Genomic DNA, 17,759 nt, shown 5'->3' on the forward strand with positions numbered 1-17,759 from the left:
AAAAAAAAAAGAGTAAAAAAGAACTAAGTGGAAACAAGATTTTATAAAAGGAACTATCTTTGAAATCAGCATACTTTGTTTACCCAATGCATTCCACTAACTTTTTAAATGTTTTTTCCCCAGATTCTTCTCTATAAACAACTTTATAAGCCATCTGTTTTTGCCTAAAACATGTTTTAAAGTATTTTGTGAGGTATGTCAGCTATTACTTTACCCAAAAATAAAAATTTGAAAAAAACTGCAAATACAGGCTAAAGTCTGCTAGATCTTTTTGAAAAGGCCTTTTGATATTCCTACATATGTGACTTAATCTTAGAAAAAAAACTTCTTCAAGAGCAAGGATTGTTCATAGAACTGAGGTTTTTTTTTTTTTTTCTTTTTTTTTTTGCAACAACAAAGCATGATGAAATGAACAGGATGGTTTCCCCATCCTCAGATTCTTGATTTGCAGTTCCGAATAACCCATGGTCTCGCCCCAGTCATCAGGATGACGTACTTTTTACTTTCAGGAGGTTGAAGTGGAGGGTATGATTTAATATTACTCTTACTCATGGAACCTAAAAGAAAAGCAAATAGTAGAGCAGCAGTTGGATGACAGACTTTAAAAAAAAAAAAAAAAAAAGAGGAAAAAAATCCACAGGGATCTTTTCTTTCTCTCTCTCTTCCTCTCTCTGTCTCCCTGAAAAATTTAGAAGTATCTATTTCCAACAGGTAGTGAGTAGGTGATAGAAATGGAAATAAAAGAGAGACAGAGTTGATGAGGGAAGAAATTGTGTTTCAGGAGGCTTTTGAGCAGGATTATGGTAAGAAAGAGTAGCAATTTAGCAGAACTCACTCCCTAGTAAAAAGGGCCTGTAGGATGTGAGTAATGAAGTCTTATTTTATAGCAAGGTTGAATTAGTACATGGCTAGTGAAACTGTAAATAAGATGGTCATCCAATGTCTTGTTAGGTCCAAGTTAAAAATAAGACACATTCAAACATACAGTTGTGTTTTGTTTTTTAAAGTGTAGTCATTCAATAAATTCGTTTTTTCTTTTTCTTTTACAGGAGTTAGGGAGAAAATAAAAGGTAAGAAATTGGATCAGCCAGTCACTGAGTTCCTTCACTAACTCACACTTCTATTCATTATCCCCATCTTGAAATATCAGCATAAGAGCCAATTTAATTTTCCTTAACACACAGCTTACACAATGCTAAAGGATCCTCAGCAATTTCTAGCCTACAGGGATACAAACAATTTTAGATACACATGTGAATTTACATATCCTTCAGATGGAAAACCTACCTGTTTCTCTGAACAGTAATTAAAATATAACCTTTGCTTAGAGATTGGAAGATTGAATTAGTCAAAGCTTTCTGCTTCTCTAAGGCAGCCAAAATTACTTCTAATGCAATAATCTCCTCTATTTGGTCTCCCTTATACTATACTGCTTTTAGTCTCAACATGTTATAGATTATCTTCTCTGTAACTTTTTAAAACATGCTTAAATGGAATGATAATTATTTTTTCCCCAAAGAAGTATTTTCTCCTGATGACCTGCCAATAAATCCAGAAAAAGGAAAAGCTGCTTTCTTCCATATTAGAATGAAAACCACTTCAGTCACATTATTTTTTGAAATGTCTGTTTTTTAACTATAACCTAGTGGGATGGTAAATTTATCAATAAATAAATACAAACACCATCATTCAATCTGCAATAATATCAACACATGTCAACATTACCTAACATATATTGCCAAATAACTGACTTCAATCAAGTTATGTTCAGTACTTTTAAAAGTCCTAAGATACTTACTTTAATTTCAACTTGTTCTTCCATTTCTTTAGTTTTTATTGTAGTATATTCCTTTTCAAGCCTAAGAAAGAGGGGGGGAAAAAAAAGTTAAAGGTATGCTTTAATTCCAATCTAGCTACGGAAATTATAAAATTTAAAACCATATATTAACACAAAATACAATTTTACTATGTTCCCCCTAACTTGTGACTTGCAATATTTGGAATCAGAAAAATCATCTCAATAGTTGTATGCGTTTTCACACACACAAAAATTACTTCAAAGACAAAAAAAAAACAAAAACAAGAGGCTTCCATGGTGGTCCAGTGGCTACGATTCTAGGCTCCCATTGCAGGGGGCCAGGGCTCAATCCCTGGTCAAGGAACTAGATTCCATGTCCCACAACTGAGTTCAATTGCTGCAACCATAAAAATCCCACATGCCACAACTAAAGATCCTGCGTGCCACAACAAAGATCAACAATCCCACATGTTACAACTAAGACCTGGCACAGCCAAATAAATAATAAAATAAATATTTTAAAATAATAATAAAAATAAGAACCACAGAAAAGTAAACTTTAAAAAGCAAAATGCTATAAATATAAAGCACAAACCATAGAACTGAGCTTACAGATTCTATTCAGCCCTTTACTTACAAAAGAACCACCTACCCTTCCCCCTCAAATTGGAATACATTGATAAAATTCAATTGGATCTTAACTAAGCTTGACTAAGAAATCTGTAAGGGGAGAAAAGGAACAACTCCTCCTATCAAAAAAATGCCAGTTAATAAATACGGAAAGAATGAGGCAAATATAAAAATCACCATTAGAGCTCTACAATAAATAACTGCCATAGGCAAGAAAAATGGATGCTAAATTCAGTGGTTAGAAGTTTAGACACAATCTCAGAGTATCTCTCCCAAAACATTTAGTAATTACAAAGGAAAAAAATAGAAAATTTATAGTATAGGATCTTAGCAGACAACATCTAAGCCAAATGATCAAGGTTAACATCACTAGTAATGCAAATGACATCACACACTCCGTGTTAAGACGTACTGAGAAAGGCATCTCACCTCTGTGGTATACTATCCAGTAATGCGTATCCTCAAGCTAATCAAGAGGAATCATTAAACCCCAACTGAAGGACATTCTAAATAAATTACATTTGACCAGCTCGATCAGAAGTGTCAAGGTCAGAAAACACAAGAAAGATTAAGGAATTGTCACAGACTGTAAGACAGTAAGAAATGACAAACAAATGCAAGGTACTATATTTGCAACTCTACTATTAAAGCATAAAATTATCTTAAAAAATGACTGGCCATCCAAAAATTAGTACTACCAAGTTTTTTTTTTTAAATCTTGTTCTCAATCAAAAACGTTAATAACAAGTTTAACCCTCCAAATAATAACCAAGCTCCACATAACTTACAGCTGCTTTCAAACATCAAGTTCTCCCTCAAGAGACAAGAATCTATTATTTACTATGTTTAATCTCACTCACTTTCACTTTCTTTTACTTTCAATCTCACTTAGCTCACAGAACACTTTTGTATTGTGGTAAAATACATATAACAAATTTTACCATCTTCACTATTTTTAAATGTTCGATTCAGTGGTCTCTCCCGGTGGCACAAGTTGTAATCTGCTTGCCAATGCAGGAGATGCAAGAGATGGGGGGTCGATCCCTAGGTCAGGAAAATCCCCTGGAATAGGAAATAGCAACCCATTCCAGTATTCTTGCCTGGAGAAACCCATGTACAGGAGCCTGGCGAGCTACAGTCCATGCGATCTCAAAGTCAGACACTACTGAGTGAATGCATTCGCACACTTGAACACACAGAGAATGTTGTGAAGCTATCACTACCACCATGTCCATAGCTTTTTTCATCTTAAAAAACGAAACTCTATACCTATGAAAGAATAACATTCCACTGCCCCCTCTTACCAGGTCTTGACAACTGTTTTATGCTCTATGTATGTGAGTCTGACAACACTAAGTATCTCACAGAAATGGAATTATACAGTATTTGTCCTGTCGTGACTGGTTTATTTCACTCAGCATCATGTCCCCATAGTTTACCCATATTATACCATATATTGAGCATCTTTTTATGTGCCTATTGACCATTTATAGCTCTTTGGAGAAATGTCCATTCAAATCCACTGTCCATTTTTAAATTCAGTTGTTTGGTTTTGGCTGTTGAGTTGTAAGAGTTCTCCATATAGATATTAATATATCCATATATTAATATATATTGATATATATTAATATATAGATAAGAGTAAATAGATAATACATAGGTTAAGAGTTCTCTATATAGATATTAATCTTTTATCAGATAAATGATTTGCAATTGTTTTCTCCCATTTTGTGGATTGTCTTTTCTGTTGAGTGTCTTTCTTAGAATATACAAAAATTGTTTTGAACACATTTTACTTTTAAATTTTAAGAGTCTCTAATGGATAGAACTTTTTAAAATTTTTTAATTTTTTGCTCCAGTTTTACTGAGATACAACTGATCTAAGTGCTATAAGTTTAAGTGTACAGCATGATTTGACTTATATACATCATGAATGATTACCACGGTAAGTTCAGTGAACATGCATTACCTCATACAGATACAAAATTTTTAAAATAGAAAAAAAGTTTTTTTTCTTTATGATGAGAACTCACAATTTACCCTTAAACTTTCATATATATAATGTACAGCAGTGTTAACTATCTTCATATTATACATTACATCCCCAGCACTAAAACCTGGACATTTGTGCCTTTTGACTGCCTTTATCAACTTCCCTCTCCTGACCCCCATCTCTAGTATTAACAAATCTGATCTCTTTTTCTATGAGCTTGATTCTGAAGTATAACTTATCTAAAACACTATGTTAGTTTCTGATACACAACACAGTGATCTGACATTTTTATACATTTCCAAGAGATCACCAGGAAAGACCCAATTGAATGGGTCATAATTTTCCTATTTCTTTGTATGCCTTGATTTTTTTGTTGTTGAAAACTAGACATTTGAACCTAGTAATCTGGTAACTCTGTAAGTCAGATTCTCCTCCTCCCCAGGGTTTGCTGTTCTTTTGTTACTGTTATTGTCTTTTTGACTTTTATAAGTTGTCTCTTATAAACATGATGACCAACCCGAGATGTAAACTTAAGGTATTTTCAGGTCTTTTCTGAGATTCTCCCTTGGGCATGTGCTATCATGTTCTAATTTCCTCCATATATGGAGATGTTTTTAAATATCTTTAGTGTCTGGCTCCCAAAAAGGGAAAAAAAACAAAAATGAAGGGGAGGAAAGGGCGTCAGCCCTTTAAATCTCTTTAAATTTCTTAGCAGTCTTTTCAGCCAGAGGAAAGGGTACAACACCAGTGGGGAGAAGTACAAAATCAATGGAGAGATGTGCAACCTATCTGATCACAAACAGCAATCAGCAATTATTTTCAACTCAAATAAGTATATGATAATACTTAACTCCATCATCTGCAGATGGTGATTGCAGCCATGAAATTAAAAGACACTTACTCCTTGGAAGGAAAGTTATGACCAACCTAGATAGCATATTCAAAAGCAGAGACATTACTTTGCCAACAAAGGCCCGTCTAGTCAAGGCTATGGTTTTTCCAGTAGTCATGTATGGATGTGAGAGTTGGACTGTGAAGAAGAATTGATGCTTTTGAACTGTGGTGTTGGAGAAGACTCTTGAGAGTCCCTTGGACTGCAAGGAGATCCAACCAGTCCATTCTGAAGGAGATCAGTCCTGGGTGTTCTTTGGAAGGAATGATGCTAAAGCTGAAACTCCAGTACTTTGGCCACCTCATGTGAAGAGTTGACTCATTGGAAAAGACTCTGATGCTGGGAGGGATTGGGGGCAGGAGGAGAAGGGGACGACAGAGGATGAGATGGCTGGATGGCATCATCGACTCGATGGACGTGAGTCTGAGTGAACTTCAGGATTTGGTGATGAACAGGGAGGCCTGGCATGCTGCAATTCATGGGGTCGCAAAGAGTTGGACACGACTGAGCGACTGAACTGAACTGAACTGAACTCCATCATCACCATTTTAACCTTCAATTCTAACTGTAAGCAAGATAAGGCAGTACTGCCAAGCATCTGTTAGGTGGATGAAGTAAGAAGCTGCTCCATCTGATTTTTCTTTCTTTGTTCTCTCAGGGCACACTCCTTCTGGAGCAAAATTTTCTGAAATTGCCCCTCTGACTTGGTACCCCAGATATTTTTATATCCCAAAGTAATGTACCACAGTAAGAATTGGACTATGACAGCTTTGCCTTACTTTCATAAAGTGCTAGAAGGCAGACTGTAAAAGGGAAGGTAGAAAGGAACACAAAGATACTGTAACGAAGAACAGACCTGACTCCACATTGGATCTACTCCTTTAGCTCTAACCTTTGTGCTTTGTTACCTGTGCTTAGTCATTCTGGCTCCGAACTGTTGTACAAAGATGTTACCTAGATACATGAGCCTGAAATATAAATGAGAGCCCATTCTCAAGGCTCCGCCTCCCAGGCTTGATCATTAAAAGGACAGCACTTTTCTATTCATATGGAGATAAAAAGATGTAAAATGAAGAAAATTTGTCTTGTTGGGGGTTTATAGGAACATTGTGACCAGATCTGTGGACTGCTGCAAAAACAAAGAATTTCGGCACCAAGACATTGGCAACAACCAGCTACCCTCACTCCCCTGTTAGCATTAAACAGGCCTAACTCCTAACTCTGGTAAGACTGTTCACTGGGACACCAGTCCTCCATCTTCTTAGTCTGCTGGCTTTCCAAATAAAGTCACTCTTCCCTGACTCTTGATTTACTGGCCTGTCATGTGGCCAGTGACTAGTATATGCCTGAACTCAGTAAAAATACCTCTAACTCAGGAATATTATCATGAAGATAAAAGTTAGGAAAGAATATAAATGGAAACTGAAAATCTAGTCACCATGCTCTGAACATTTTCCTGGCCCCCAGCAGACTAGACTGTGTATACAGTTTAAAGACACATAGGCTATGCATCTCTTACATGTCAAATTAGTAACCTGTTATATTGACAAAGACCCTGATGCTAGGAAAGATTGAAGGCAGGAGGAGATGGGGACGACAAAGGATGAGAGTCATGTATTTGGACATGAGTTTGAGCAAGCTCTGGGAGTTGGTGATGGACAGGGAAGCCTGGCATGCTGGAGTCCATAGGCTCGCAAAGAGTCAGACAGGACTGAGAGACTGAACTGAACTGAACTAAGACTATAATTGTAATGAGCTATTTACTTCCTTGTCTGCCATCAGCCTACGTACAGGAAGTTTGAACCTTTTTCAGAGCCAGGTCCAAGTCTAAGTTCATTATATTCTGAGAGTGGTACTTCTTAGAAACAGATGAAACTCATCCTTTAATACTGATAAAACATTACTCTCCAGAATATGCATAATAAGCAGTAAGAAGTAGATATTGCAATGGAAAAGGAAGGCAAGTACCAACAAAAGAAAAAAAAAGGAAAAAAACAGAAGCATATTTGTTATGGTGACCTGTGATCAGGGATCTTTGATGTTACTACGGTAAAAGATTACAACTTACTAAAGGATCAAATGATTAGCATTTTTTAGCAATAAAGTACTTTTAAATTAAGGTCAAGAGGCAGAAACTGAGATAGTTCCTAAGATTTTATCAATTATAGAACAGAACAGCTTTTTAGTCTAAAATGCCTCAAAATGATGCTGTGATGTGATTAGTTATTACTAATTTCACAGGCAATTTATTAACAATACTAGTTGAACATGATAGATTATCTGTTTTCACAAATTAAGAGTTAACTAATTTTAATAACAAAATATTTACTGATATTCTAATATATTTTTGGAGTAGGAATCTCTATGGGAGTACATTCTACATGTTAATGCAATTTCATTGTGCAGCAGCAAAGATATTAAGAACAGTGAGGCTAGTACTACTATCATTTTAAAGCATCTTGTACCACATTAACAAGTGTCAGAAATGCTAATTATGACCTCAGGTTAAGATTTATTTAACTGCTGAAAGCTAGAAGAATAAGAGCTATTGTTCTTAACACTTTTATCATATTTCAGAAATCAAACTTTATGAGACAAGACTGCTTATCTTGAACTTTAATGAAATATATACAAAAAAAAGTTTCACTAGAAAGTAATTCCAGTTGAGCTATTTCAAATCCTGAAAAACGGTGCTGTGAAAGTGCTGCACTCAATATGCCAGCACATTTGGAAAACTCAGCAGTGGCCACAGGACTGGAAAAGGTGTTTTCATTCCAATCCCAAAGAAAGGTAATGCCAAAGAATGCTCAAACTACCGCACAATTGCACTCATCTCACATGCTAGTAAAGTAATGCTTAAAATTCTCCAAGTCAGGCTTCAGCAATACGTGGACCATGAACTTCCAGATGTTCAAGCTGGATTTAGAAAAGTCAGAGGAACCAGAGATCAAATTGCCAACATCCGTTGGATCATCAAAAAAGCAAGAGAGTTCCAGAAAAACATCTATTTCTGCTTTATTGACTATGCCAAAGCCTTTGACTGTGTGGATCACAATAAACTGTGGAAAATTATGAAAGAGATGGACATACCAGACCACCTGACCTGCCTCTTGAGAAACCTGTATGCAAGTCAGGAAGCAGCAGTTAGAACTGGACATGGTACAACAGACTGGTTCCAAATAGGAAATGGAGTACGTCAAGGCTGTGTATTGTCACTCTGCTTATTTAACTTCTATGCAAAGTACATCATGAGAAATGCTGGGCTGGAGGAAGCACAAGCTGGAATCAAGATTGCAAGGAGAAATATCAATAACCTCAGATATGCAGATGACACCACCGTTTATGGCAGAAAGTAAAGAAGAACTAAAGAGCCTCTTGATGAAAGTGAAAGAGGAGAGTGAAAAAGTTTGCTTAAAGCTCAACATTCAGAAAACTAAGATCATGGCATCCAATCCCATCACTTCATGGCAAATAGATGGGCAAACAGTGGAAACAGTGTCAGACTTTATTTTTCTGGGCTCCAAAATCACTGCATATGGTGATTGCTGCCATGAAATTAAAAGACGCTTACTCCTTGGAAGGAAAGTTATGACCAACCTAGATAGCACATTCAAAAGCAGAGACATTACTTTGCCAACAAAGGTCTATCTAGTCAAGGCTATGGTTTTTCCAGTGGTCATGTATGGATGTGAGAGTTGAACTATAAAGAAAGCTGAGCACCGAAGAACTGATGCTTTTGAACTGTGGTGTTGGAGAAGATTCTTGAGAGTCCCTTGGACTGCAAGGAGATCCAACCAGTCCATCCTAAAGGAGATCAGTCCTGGGTGTTCTTTGGTAGGATTGATGTTGAAGCTGAAACTCCAGTACTTTGGCCACCTGATGTGAAAAGCTGACTCACTGGAAAAGAACCTGATGCTGGGAAAGATTGAAGGCAGGAGGAGAAGTGGACAACAGAGGATGAGATGGTTGGATGGCATCACCGACTCGATGGACATGGGTTTGGGTGGACAGGGATGGACAGGGAGGCCTGGCCTGCTGCGGTTCATGGGGTCACAAAGAGTTGGACATGACTGAGAGACTGAACTGAACTGAATACATAATAAAGAAAATTTTACCAATGCACACCTCATGACTCTCTTGTTGGTTATGCTAATCTTGAACTTAAGTGACAGACTGGGATCAACTGAGAGGAAAAGAATGTTAGGGACAACACCATAAAAGCGATTCCTAAAACAAGAGCACACTCAGGTTCCTAATTCTAGTCATTGTGGAATGGGAAAGGAGTTTTAAAAGTGCAATCAAAAAGAAAAAAACAGTAATATACAATAATCCTATGCACCATCAGAGCACTATGAAATTCCAATATTAAATTTATGTCATATTAAAACTAATACCACCAAATAAAACATTACAGTTCTATAAAATGATGAGGAAAGTTGTACTCACTACTAGAATGTTTTGGTGCTTCTATTTAATCTCCTAAAACGCACTGACAAACCCCTATAACTAAAAAAAACAAAATATAAAATACTTAACTTACTTTTTCATTTTTTTAGAGTTATACTTGACTTGGTAAGCTGCCTGGATTAATTTGTCTGGACCACCATCAAACTGATGTGGAATGACCTTCTGAAAGTGCTAAGATACAACAGAAGAAAAACATAAGAATTACTTAGTGCCATTTACTACTCATTAATAAATAGTTAAATCTAAAGACATTTAAGAAATCTGGACCTGGCTTACCTGTAACATCCCTTCCATGTCGAGTTGCATCAGTTCTGCCTGATTCATCTGAAGAAGCGCTAATCCTACCCGAAACACTATTTCTAAACCCTGAAGAATCAAATTATAAAGTCAAATTTATCTTACTCTTCCACAACAACTAATCACTCAAAAGAATACTAAGGTAAACACTTAGGTACCTAAACCAGAGGAGAGCACATATTTTCTGTAAAGAGTTGGAAAACAAATGTTTTAGGCTTTAGGAGCCCTACCTATAAGTGTCATAAATAATCAACCCTGGAATTGCCGCTGAAAAGCAGACACAGACATCACATCAACAAACAGTCATAGCTATGTTCCAAGAAACTTTATTTACAGAAAGGACAGATTTGGCAGGCAAACCAGGACAGATCAGTACATGATTCATAGTTTCCTGGCTCCAGACTAACCGAATTTAGCTATGTTATATAAATTGATCTTCCCAAGATGTAATTAATAACAATTAATAACATTCTTTGGTGCTATCACTGATCACCTATCCTTACCTTCTCAGTCAAAATATAGAAGACAAAGGATCACCACTACATGTTAGTGACAATTAAGAGGACTACCTGCAAGATGTTCACGGGATAGAAGAAAATTATACTCACTTCTTCCTCTTTGGGTAACAGATGCATTGCAACAATATAAACTGTAAAGGAAATTTTAACCCTCACTAATTCTCACTAAATCAAAAAGGAGGTAATTCAGGTCTGATTAAGAGTATGGGTTCCTGATTTTGACTGCCTATGTTTGAATCTTGGTTACTATACCACTTACGTGTTATGTGTCCATACACAAGCTACTTAATCTTTCTCTAAGTATCAGCTTCTTCACCTGTCATCCATCAAATGAGGAGATGAACAGTACTCATATGGATGTTATAGGATTAAATGAGATTATCCATGCAAGCGGTTTAGCATGGAACACATGAGTCTCCTTCATTGTTCTCCTCATTGCCTAGCTCTCATTAACCCAATGATTCCTGTGCTCAGTCTGGTAAGTTGCCCACTAACTTACCTCAGACATAAAGATATCAAATATCCTTGTTGCAATTGGTAGTGGAAAAGTTGTAAGGAAGATTGTCAGAAACCATGATGATGCATACATTGAGGTATGAAAACTCTGAGACTGAAAATGCACAAAGAGCTCTGAAAGGTGCTCCTAAATAGAAGAAAGGAATTAATTAGCTAAAACATTGTAAAATGGAGTATTTTAAGCCACACCATTGTACACATACTAAATTAGCCCTTACCAAACATAAACAAAAATTCAGGAATCATATGGAAGAAATAAGAGGCAGAAATGGACACTTTAGATAGTTACTATTTGGAAAAGGAACAAGGGAAAAAGGATGTGGAGTTGGAATTTAAAAAGTTGGAACTTTCTAATGATTTCTTAGTAAGAAAAATTACAATAAATAAGTAAAATTTTTATAATTTTCTTTACTTTTCTATAAACTATAATATTTTCAAAAAAATTATTTTAAAGGAAAGATGCTATGTTGAAATACTTTCAGGTGCTATATACCCGATTGCCTATCCTAAGCTCCCTTCTCATCCGAAATACAGATACTTCAGCAACTCTAGTAATTCAAAACATAAATGACACATTAACTGAATATAAACCAAGGGAGTTTAAGGTTGATAAAAATAAGCTTACCAGTTAAAAGACAAATAAGAATCATCAAGACCTACTTTGTCTTTCTCTTTAAAACGCAAAAACATTTGGCATATCCCTTTCTTCTCATCACACATAGAAAACGTAGAGGATTTTAAAATTCCTGTGTGTAAGGCTGCCAGGGAAATGGAGATTTTTCTCAGGAAAATGGCTCTTATGCCAGCTGAATCCTTAAACTATATTCTTAAATTTTGCTTACATAATTGAAATTTAAGTAAATGGAGAATATTTATACCATTAGATCACAGGGAAAAATAGCAAATCTACTTATATAAATACAAAAATTAAATCCAGAAAGGTGAAATACTTTAAAAGTATTTTTTACTTGGTTTTGATTCCTCTCTTTCTCTTCACCCTCAGTCAATAAGACTATGAATCTTAAATTAGCAATATAAAAGGATAGAAACAGTAATTTTTTTTAAGATTACAGGCTAGCAGAAAAAAGTGAGATGAAAGGCAGTAAAGAAAGGTAGGGGAACGGCAGGGGAGAGGATTGAAAGAGATGAGAGACCATCTCAAAGGAAATGAATTAATACCAGCGTCCAAATGTCATGGGCTTCTTGTAGGAGAGAATAACCTACATAAAATAATGTCATCAACACAGCATAATAAATAAACTCATGCATCTAGGTTATGATATATTTGGCACAAATGTTTAAGATTTGAACATAAAAATTGTAGTAAAGTTCTAGATGATCTACCTGGGACAGCACCTAACTGGGAAGTAAAGTCTAAATTGTGGATTAACGGACCAACAAATAATCATGTAATCAAAACAGTGATTTTTTTTTCAGTTGCTTTAATGCTTTTAACATTATATTTGCTTAGTTGTCACTCAAACCAAGATGACAAAAAATGTAAGGGCAGTATGTTCTTGGTTAACACCACAGTTTTACCTGTATCATGCATTCAAACTGGTACATACAAAGGCCTAATTCTGCCATACTTGGTTTAAAAAGTTCACGAAGTCTATAATCTTGCATTAATTTAACAAATACACAGAAAGCTTCTTCTTCTGGCATCTACATTAGGAGGGAAAAAAAGCAACACATATTAATGTTCTTTGATAAACAAATAGGCTAAATACATTTAAACTAAGTACTCATCCAACTATAACCACTGTTTTGAGTGCCAAGTGATCTAATATTAAGAGCAATGGACTAGGAATCAGAAGATTCTAATTTCCCATTCTATCACCACCATTGAGAAATTAGGCAAATCTTACAACTGAGACCAGCTGCCTCACTTGCCTAACTCATGAATTTAATCAACAAATATTCATTTAAAGCCAGATACTTCTCTCTCTCTCTCTCTCTCTCTCTCATATACCAGTGAACAAAATAAACAGCCTACTTTCAGGGAGTTTGAACCTTCCAGTAGGGGGAGATAAGATAGTACATGGTGGGTTAGTCCCCGGTGACCCACCCTGTAGCCTGACAGGCTCCTCTGTCTATGGGATTCTCCAGGCAATATATGGAATAATCAATTAATACATGTCAGATGGTGCAAAGTGCTATGAAAATAAGACAAAGTAAAGCAACAGGGAATCCTGGGGAGATACATTCTATTTATTTATAGGTAGGTCAGAGAACATCTCTTGATAAGGTAACATTTGAGCAGAATACTGAAAGTAATGGAACAACTGAGGGAAGAACAGTGCTGAGAGAATACAAATGTCTTGAAATGGAATCACGAGTGGCATGCTCAAGGAACAATAAACACGGGACTACTAAATTAGGAGTGATGTTACAAATGAAGGTATGGTTATAGAGGAGAAATACAACAAACCAAATCATAGGATTTTAGAAGCCACTGTAAGGACTTGAACTTTTATCTTAAGTGAGATGGGAGGCTTTTCAAGGGTTCTGAGCAGAAATAATAGTGTATAAGTGTTAAAAGAACTAGTAAAATAAGTTTTCCCAAAAAATCTGTAATTAGGGTTTTAAAGGTTTCAATTTCACATTTTGTGTATAACTCACTAGATAACTACATCAACTAAGATACTGAATATAAAAGCTCTGTAGAGTTACACAGATATTAAATTTAGACACATAACATACAAATTACTGTGTGGTCTTTTTTTTTTTTTTTGTCATGCAAAAAAAAGATCTGAGTTCTCCAAACAGGGGTGGAACCCGTGCCCTGGGAGCATACAGTCCTAACCACTGGACTGCCAGGGAATTTCTTGTGTATTAAGATAAAATTTTCTACTGTTCATTCACTCACATTATACCAGTGTGTTTCAAAACAGGAAACCTCAAAAGGTCTCTAAGCACTTTTCTTATTGAAGACTACATTTATTAACAATACATTTTCCCTGGCCTCAACACAGGGAATGAACAGGAGCCAAGAACTACTCTTAGCCAAACTCATCCTTCCTTCCTTCCTCCCAACACATATCTTCATTAATCCTATCAAGCTTTATTGCCTCACTGATTTTTATGTCAGTCACTATAAGAAGCCCAATATCCTAGAATGCTCATCCCATGTGGTTCCAGGGCTCCCATAATCTACCCCATTTCTAACATGCCGTAAACCTTTTACACAGCACTTTCTGGAACTAATAACCTGCCATCAACAAAATATCCTGTCTATACCCTCAATCTCTTCACCAAATGTTCTTTCACTGTCTTTCTCTAAGTGAAACCTGACTTCCCCCTAAGGATACTTCAAAACCGAAATGTGGCTGTCTCCTGAGGAGGCTGTTTTCTCTCCCTCAGCACTGGAAGAGGGCAGGCGTAGAGACGCACATGTCCCTCCTTGGACCTCAATGCCTCACTGCCACTAACTGCCCCTTCTCTCTGATACACATTTTCTCTATGACACTGAGTTAATAAGAATCATGTCTTTTGCAAAGGTCTAGTGGGGACACTATCTACCCAATTTTAAAGCAGTACTAAGATGTACACAAAACATATACCCAGTACTCTTAACTATTTTAACACCATGTACTAAATAAGCTAACTTGCAAAAACATTTTATCAGACTCTGAGTTATATTTCTAAGCTAATATGTGGGAGGCAAAGTAGCATTAGGGTATAAAGAGAATAGCTTTAGAAACAGACAGGACAGCTTTTGAATCTGCTTGCCGACATCTTCTAGCTTCTAGTCCTGAGCTGTTAAATGGTTACTGTTATGGTAGTATTTTAGCTGCCACTGACAATAATAGTTGAGTAAATCAATCACTGAAAGACAATGACACTACCAGCACCTGCAGTGTCTTGAAGAAAAGTATGATGACCCCCTATAGGAGTCCTAGAGAGCTAGGTCAGATATTGTGAGACTCATATCTCAAGCAGGGAAAAAACTGCTCTTCTATGTGCAAAAGAAATAAAAGGTTATTTTGAAGCGATGTAAAAGGAACAGAATTGTGACAAAAATCAATAAATTGGTAACAGGGATGTTTGAGTTCAATAGTGAAAGGTCTACTAATAGTAACCAATTACAAATTAGGAATATCACAACTTTGGAGAACAGATATATCTCAACATTAATAAATCTAGTTTTAGGGTTTTTTGTTTTTTAAAATAAACCAAATGTCACCTAGAAATGGGAAAATATCTTGCAACAATAACTGAGGGCAGTTATAAAACCAAGTAAAAATCAGTCAAGTAAGCCAAGGTCTCTGAAAGGTTTTTTGCTACTGAGAAAAGAAGTGTGTATATTCCTATTCTTGACAGATAGAGAGCTTTGAGGCTTAGGTAGAATTGTTATGAAATTGAAGCAAAGGCATGGGAAACAGTTTTTTTGGTGGGACCCATAATTCTCCTGTCAATGGTTGTGGTCCTTGTCGTCAACAAAAAAGTCCGAAATGCATTACCTGGGTGCAGTCTCAAAAATGACAGAATGATCTCTCTTCGTCTTCAGGGCAAACCATTCAGTATCCCAGTAATCCAAGTCTATGCCCCAGCTAGTAATGCTGAAAAAGCTGAAGATAAACGGTTCTATGATGACCTACAAGACCTTCTAGAACTAACACCCAAAACAGATGTCCTTTTCATTATAGGGGACTGGAATGCAAAAGTAGGAAGTCAAGAAACACCTGGAGTAACAGGCAAGTTTGGCCTTGGAGCACAAAATGAACCAGGGCAAAGGCTAACAGAGTTTTGCCAAGAGAACATACTGATCATAGCAAACACCCTCTTCCAACAACACAAGAGAAGACTCTACACATGGACATCACCAGATGGTCAACACTGAAATCAGATTGATTACATTCTTTGCAGCCAAAGATGGAGAAGCTCTACACAGTCAGCAAAAACAAGATGGGAGGCTGACTATGGCTCAGATCATGAACTTCTTATTGCCAAATTCAGACTTAAATTGAAGAAAGTAGGGAAAACCACTAGACCATTCAGGTATGACCTAAATCAAATCCCTTATGATTGTACAGTGGAAGTGAATAATAGATTCAAGGGATTAGATCTGATAGACAGAGTGCCTGATGAACTATGGATGGAGGTTCATGACATTGTGCAGGAGACAGGGATCAAGACCATCTCCAAGAAAAAGCAATGCAAAAAGGCTGTCTGAGGAAGACTTACAGATAGTTGAGAAAAGAAGAGAAGCTAAAGGCAAAGGAGAAAAGGAAAGCTATACCCATCTGAATGTAGAGTTCCACAGAATTGCAAGGAAAGATAGGAAGTCTTCCTCAGTGATGGATGCAAAAAAAATAGAGGAAAACAATAGAATGGGAAAGACTAGAAATCTCTTCAAGAAAATCAGAGATACCAAGGGAACATTTCATGCAAAGATGGGCACAATAAAGGAAAGAAACGGTAAGGACCTAACACAAGCAGAAGATATTAAGAAGAGGTGGCATGAATACACAGAAGAACTATACAAAAAAGATCTTAATAATCCAGATAATCACGATGGTGTGATCACTCATCTAGAGCCAGAAATCTTGGAGTATGAAGTCAAATGGACCTTAGGAAGCATCACTACGACAAAGCTAGTGGAGGTGATGGAATTCCAGTTGAGCTATTTCAAATCCTAAAAAAAGATGTTGTTAAAGCACTGCACTTAATATGCCAGCAAATTTGGAAAACTCAGCAGTGGCCACAGGACTGGAAAGGTCAGTTTTCATTTCAATCCCAAAGAAAGGCAATGCCAAAGAATGCTCAAACTACCGCACAATTACACTCATCTCACGTGCTAGTAACATAATGCTGAAAATTCTCCACTTCAACAGTATGAGAACCGAGAACTCCCAGATGTTCAAGCTGCACTTAGAAAAGGCAGAAGAACCAGAGATCAAATTGCCAACATCTGTTGGATTATAGAAAAAGCAAGAGAATTTCAGAAAAACATCAACTTCTGCTTCACTGACTAAAGGCTAAAGCCTTTGACCGTGTGGATCACAACAAACCGTGGAAAATTCTTCAAGGGATGGGAATATCAGACCACCTTATCTGCCTCCCGAGAAACCTGTATGCAGTTAAGAAGCAACAGTTAGAACCAGACATGGCACAGCGGACTGGTTCAAAATTGGGAAAGGATATATACTGTCACCCTGCTTATTTAACTTATATGCAGAGCACATCATGTGAAATGCCAGGCTGGATGAAGCACAAGCTGAAATTAAGATTACCAGGAAAAATATCAACAACCTCAGATATGCAGAGGCCACCACCCTTTTGCAGAAAGTGAAGAGGAACTAAAGAGCCTCTTGATGAAGGTCAAAGAGGAGAGTGAAAAAGCTGGTTTAAAACTCAACATTCCAAAAATGAAGATCGTGGCATCTGGTCCCATCACATCATGGCAAATAGATGGGGAAACAGTGGAAACAGTGGCAGACTTTATTTTCTTGGGCTCCAAAATCACTGCATATGGTGACTGCAGCCATGAAATTAAAGATGCTTGCTCCTTGGAAGAAAAATTATGACAAACTTAGCATACTAAAAAGCAGCAACATTACTTTGGCAACAAAGGTCCATCTAGTCGAAGCTATGGTTTTTCCAGTAGTCATGTATGGATGTGAGAGTTGGACTATAAAGAAAGCT

The 17,759-nt window shown here is 36.6% G+C and overlaps 1 protein-coding gene across 1 annotated transcript in view; it reads right to left on the reverse strand.

Moving 5' to 3' along the window:
* EVI5 (ecotropic viral integration site 5) overlaps nt 1-17,759 on the reverse strand; it is a 240,473-nt gene that overhangs the window by 131,311 nt on the left and 91,403 nt on the right. Inside the window, exons 6-10 of the mRNA XM_010860451.1 lie at nt 12,651-12,776; nt 11,095-11,238; nt 10,057-10,146; nt 9,854-9,951; nt 1,799-1,859 (exon numbers count right to left, since the gene is read on the reverse strand). Coding sequence (XP_010858753.1) covers nt 1,799-1,859; nt 9,854-9,951; nt 10,057-10,146; nt 11,095-11,238; nt 12,651-12,776 — 519 coding nt within the window. The remainder of the gene's footprint in view (nt 1-1,798; nt 1,860-9,853; nt 9,952-10,056; nt 10,147-11,094; nt 11,239-12,650; nt 12,777-17,759) is intronic.

This window comes from Bison bison, unplaced genomic scaffold (genome assembly GCF_000754665.1).
Source record: "Bison bison bison isolate TAMUID 2011002044 unplaced genomic scaffold, Bison_UMD1.0 scf7180017864466, whole genome shotgun sequence".
Taxonomy (NCBI): Eukaryota; Metazoa; Chordata; class Mammalia; order Artiodactyla; family Bovidae; genus Bison; species Bison bison.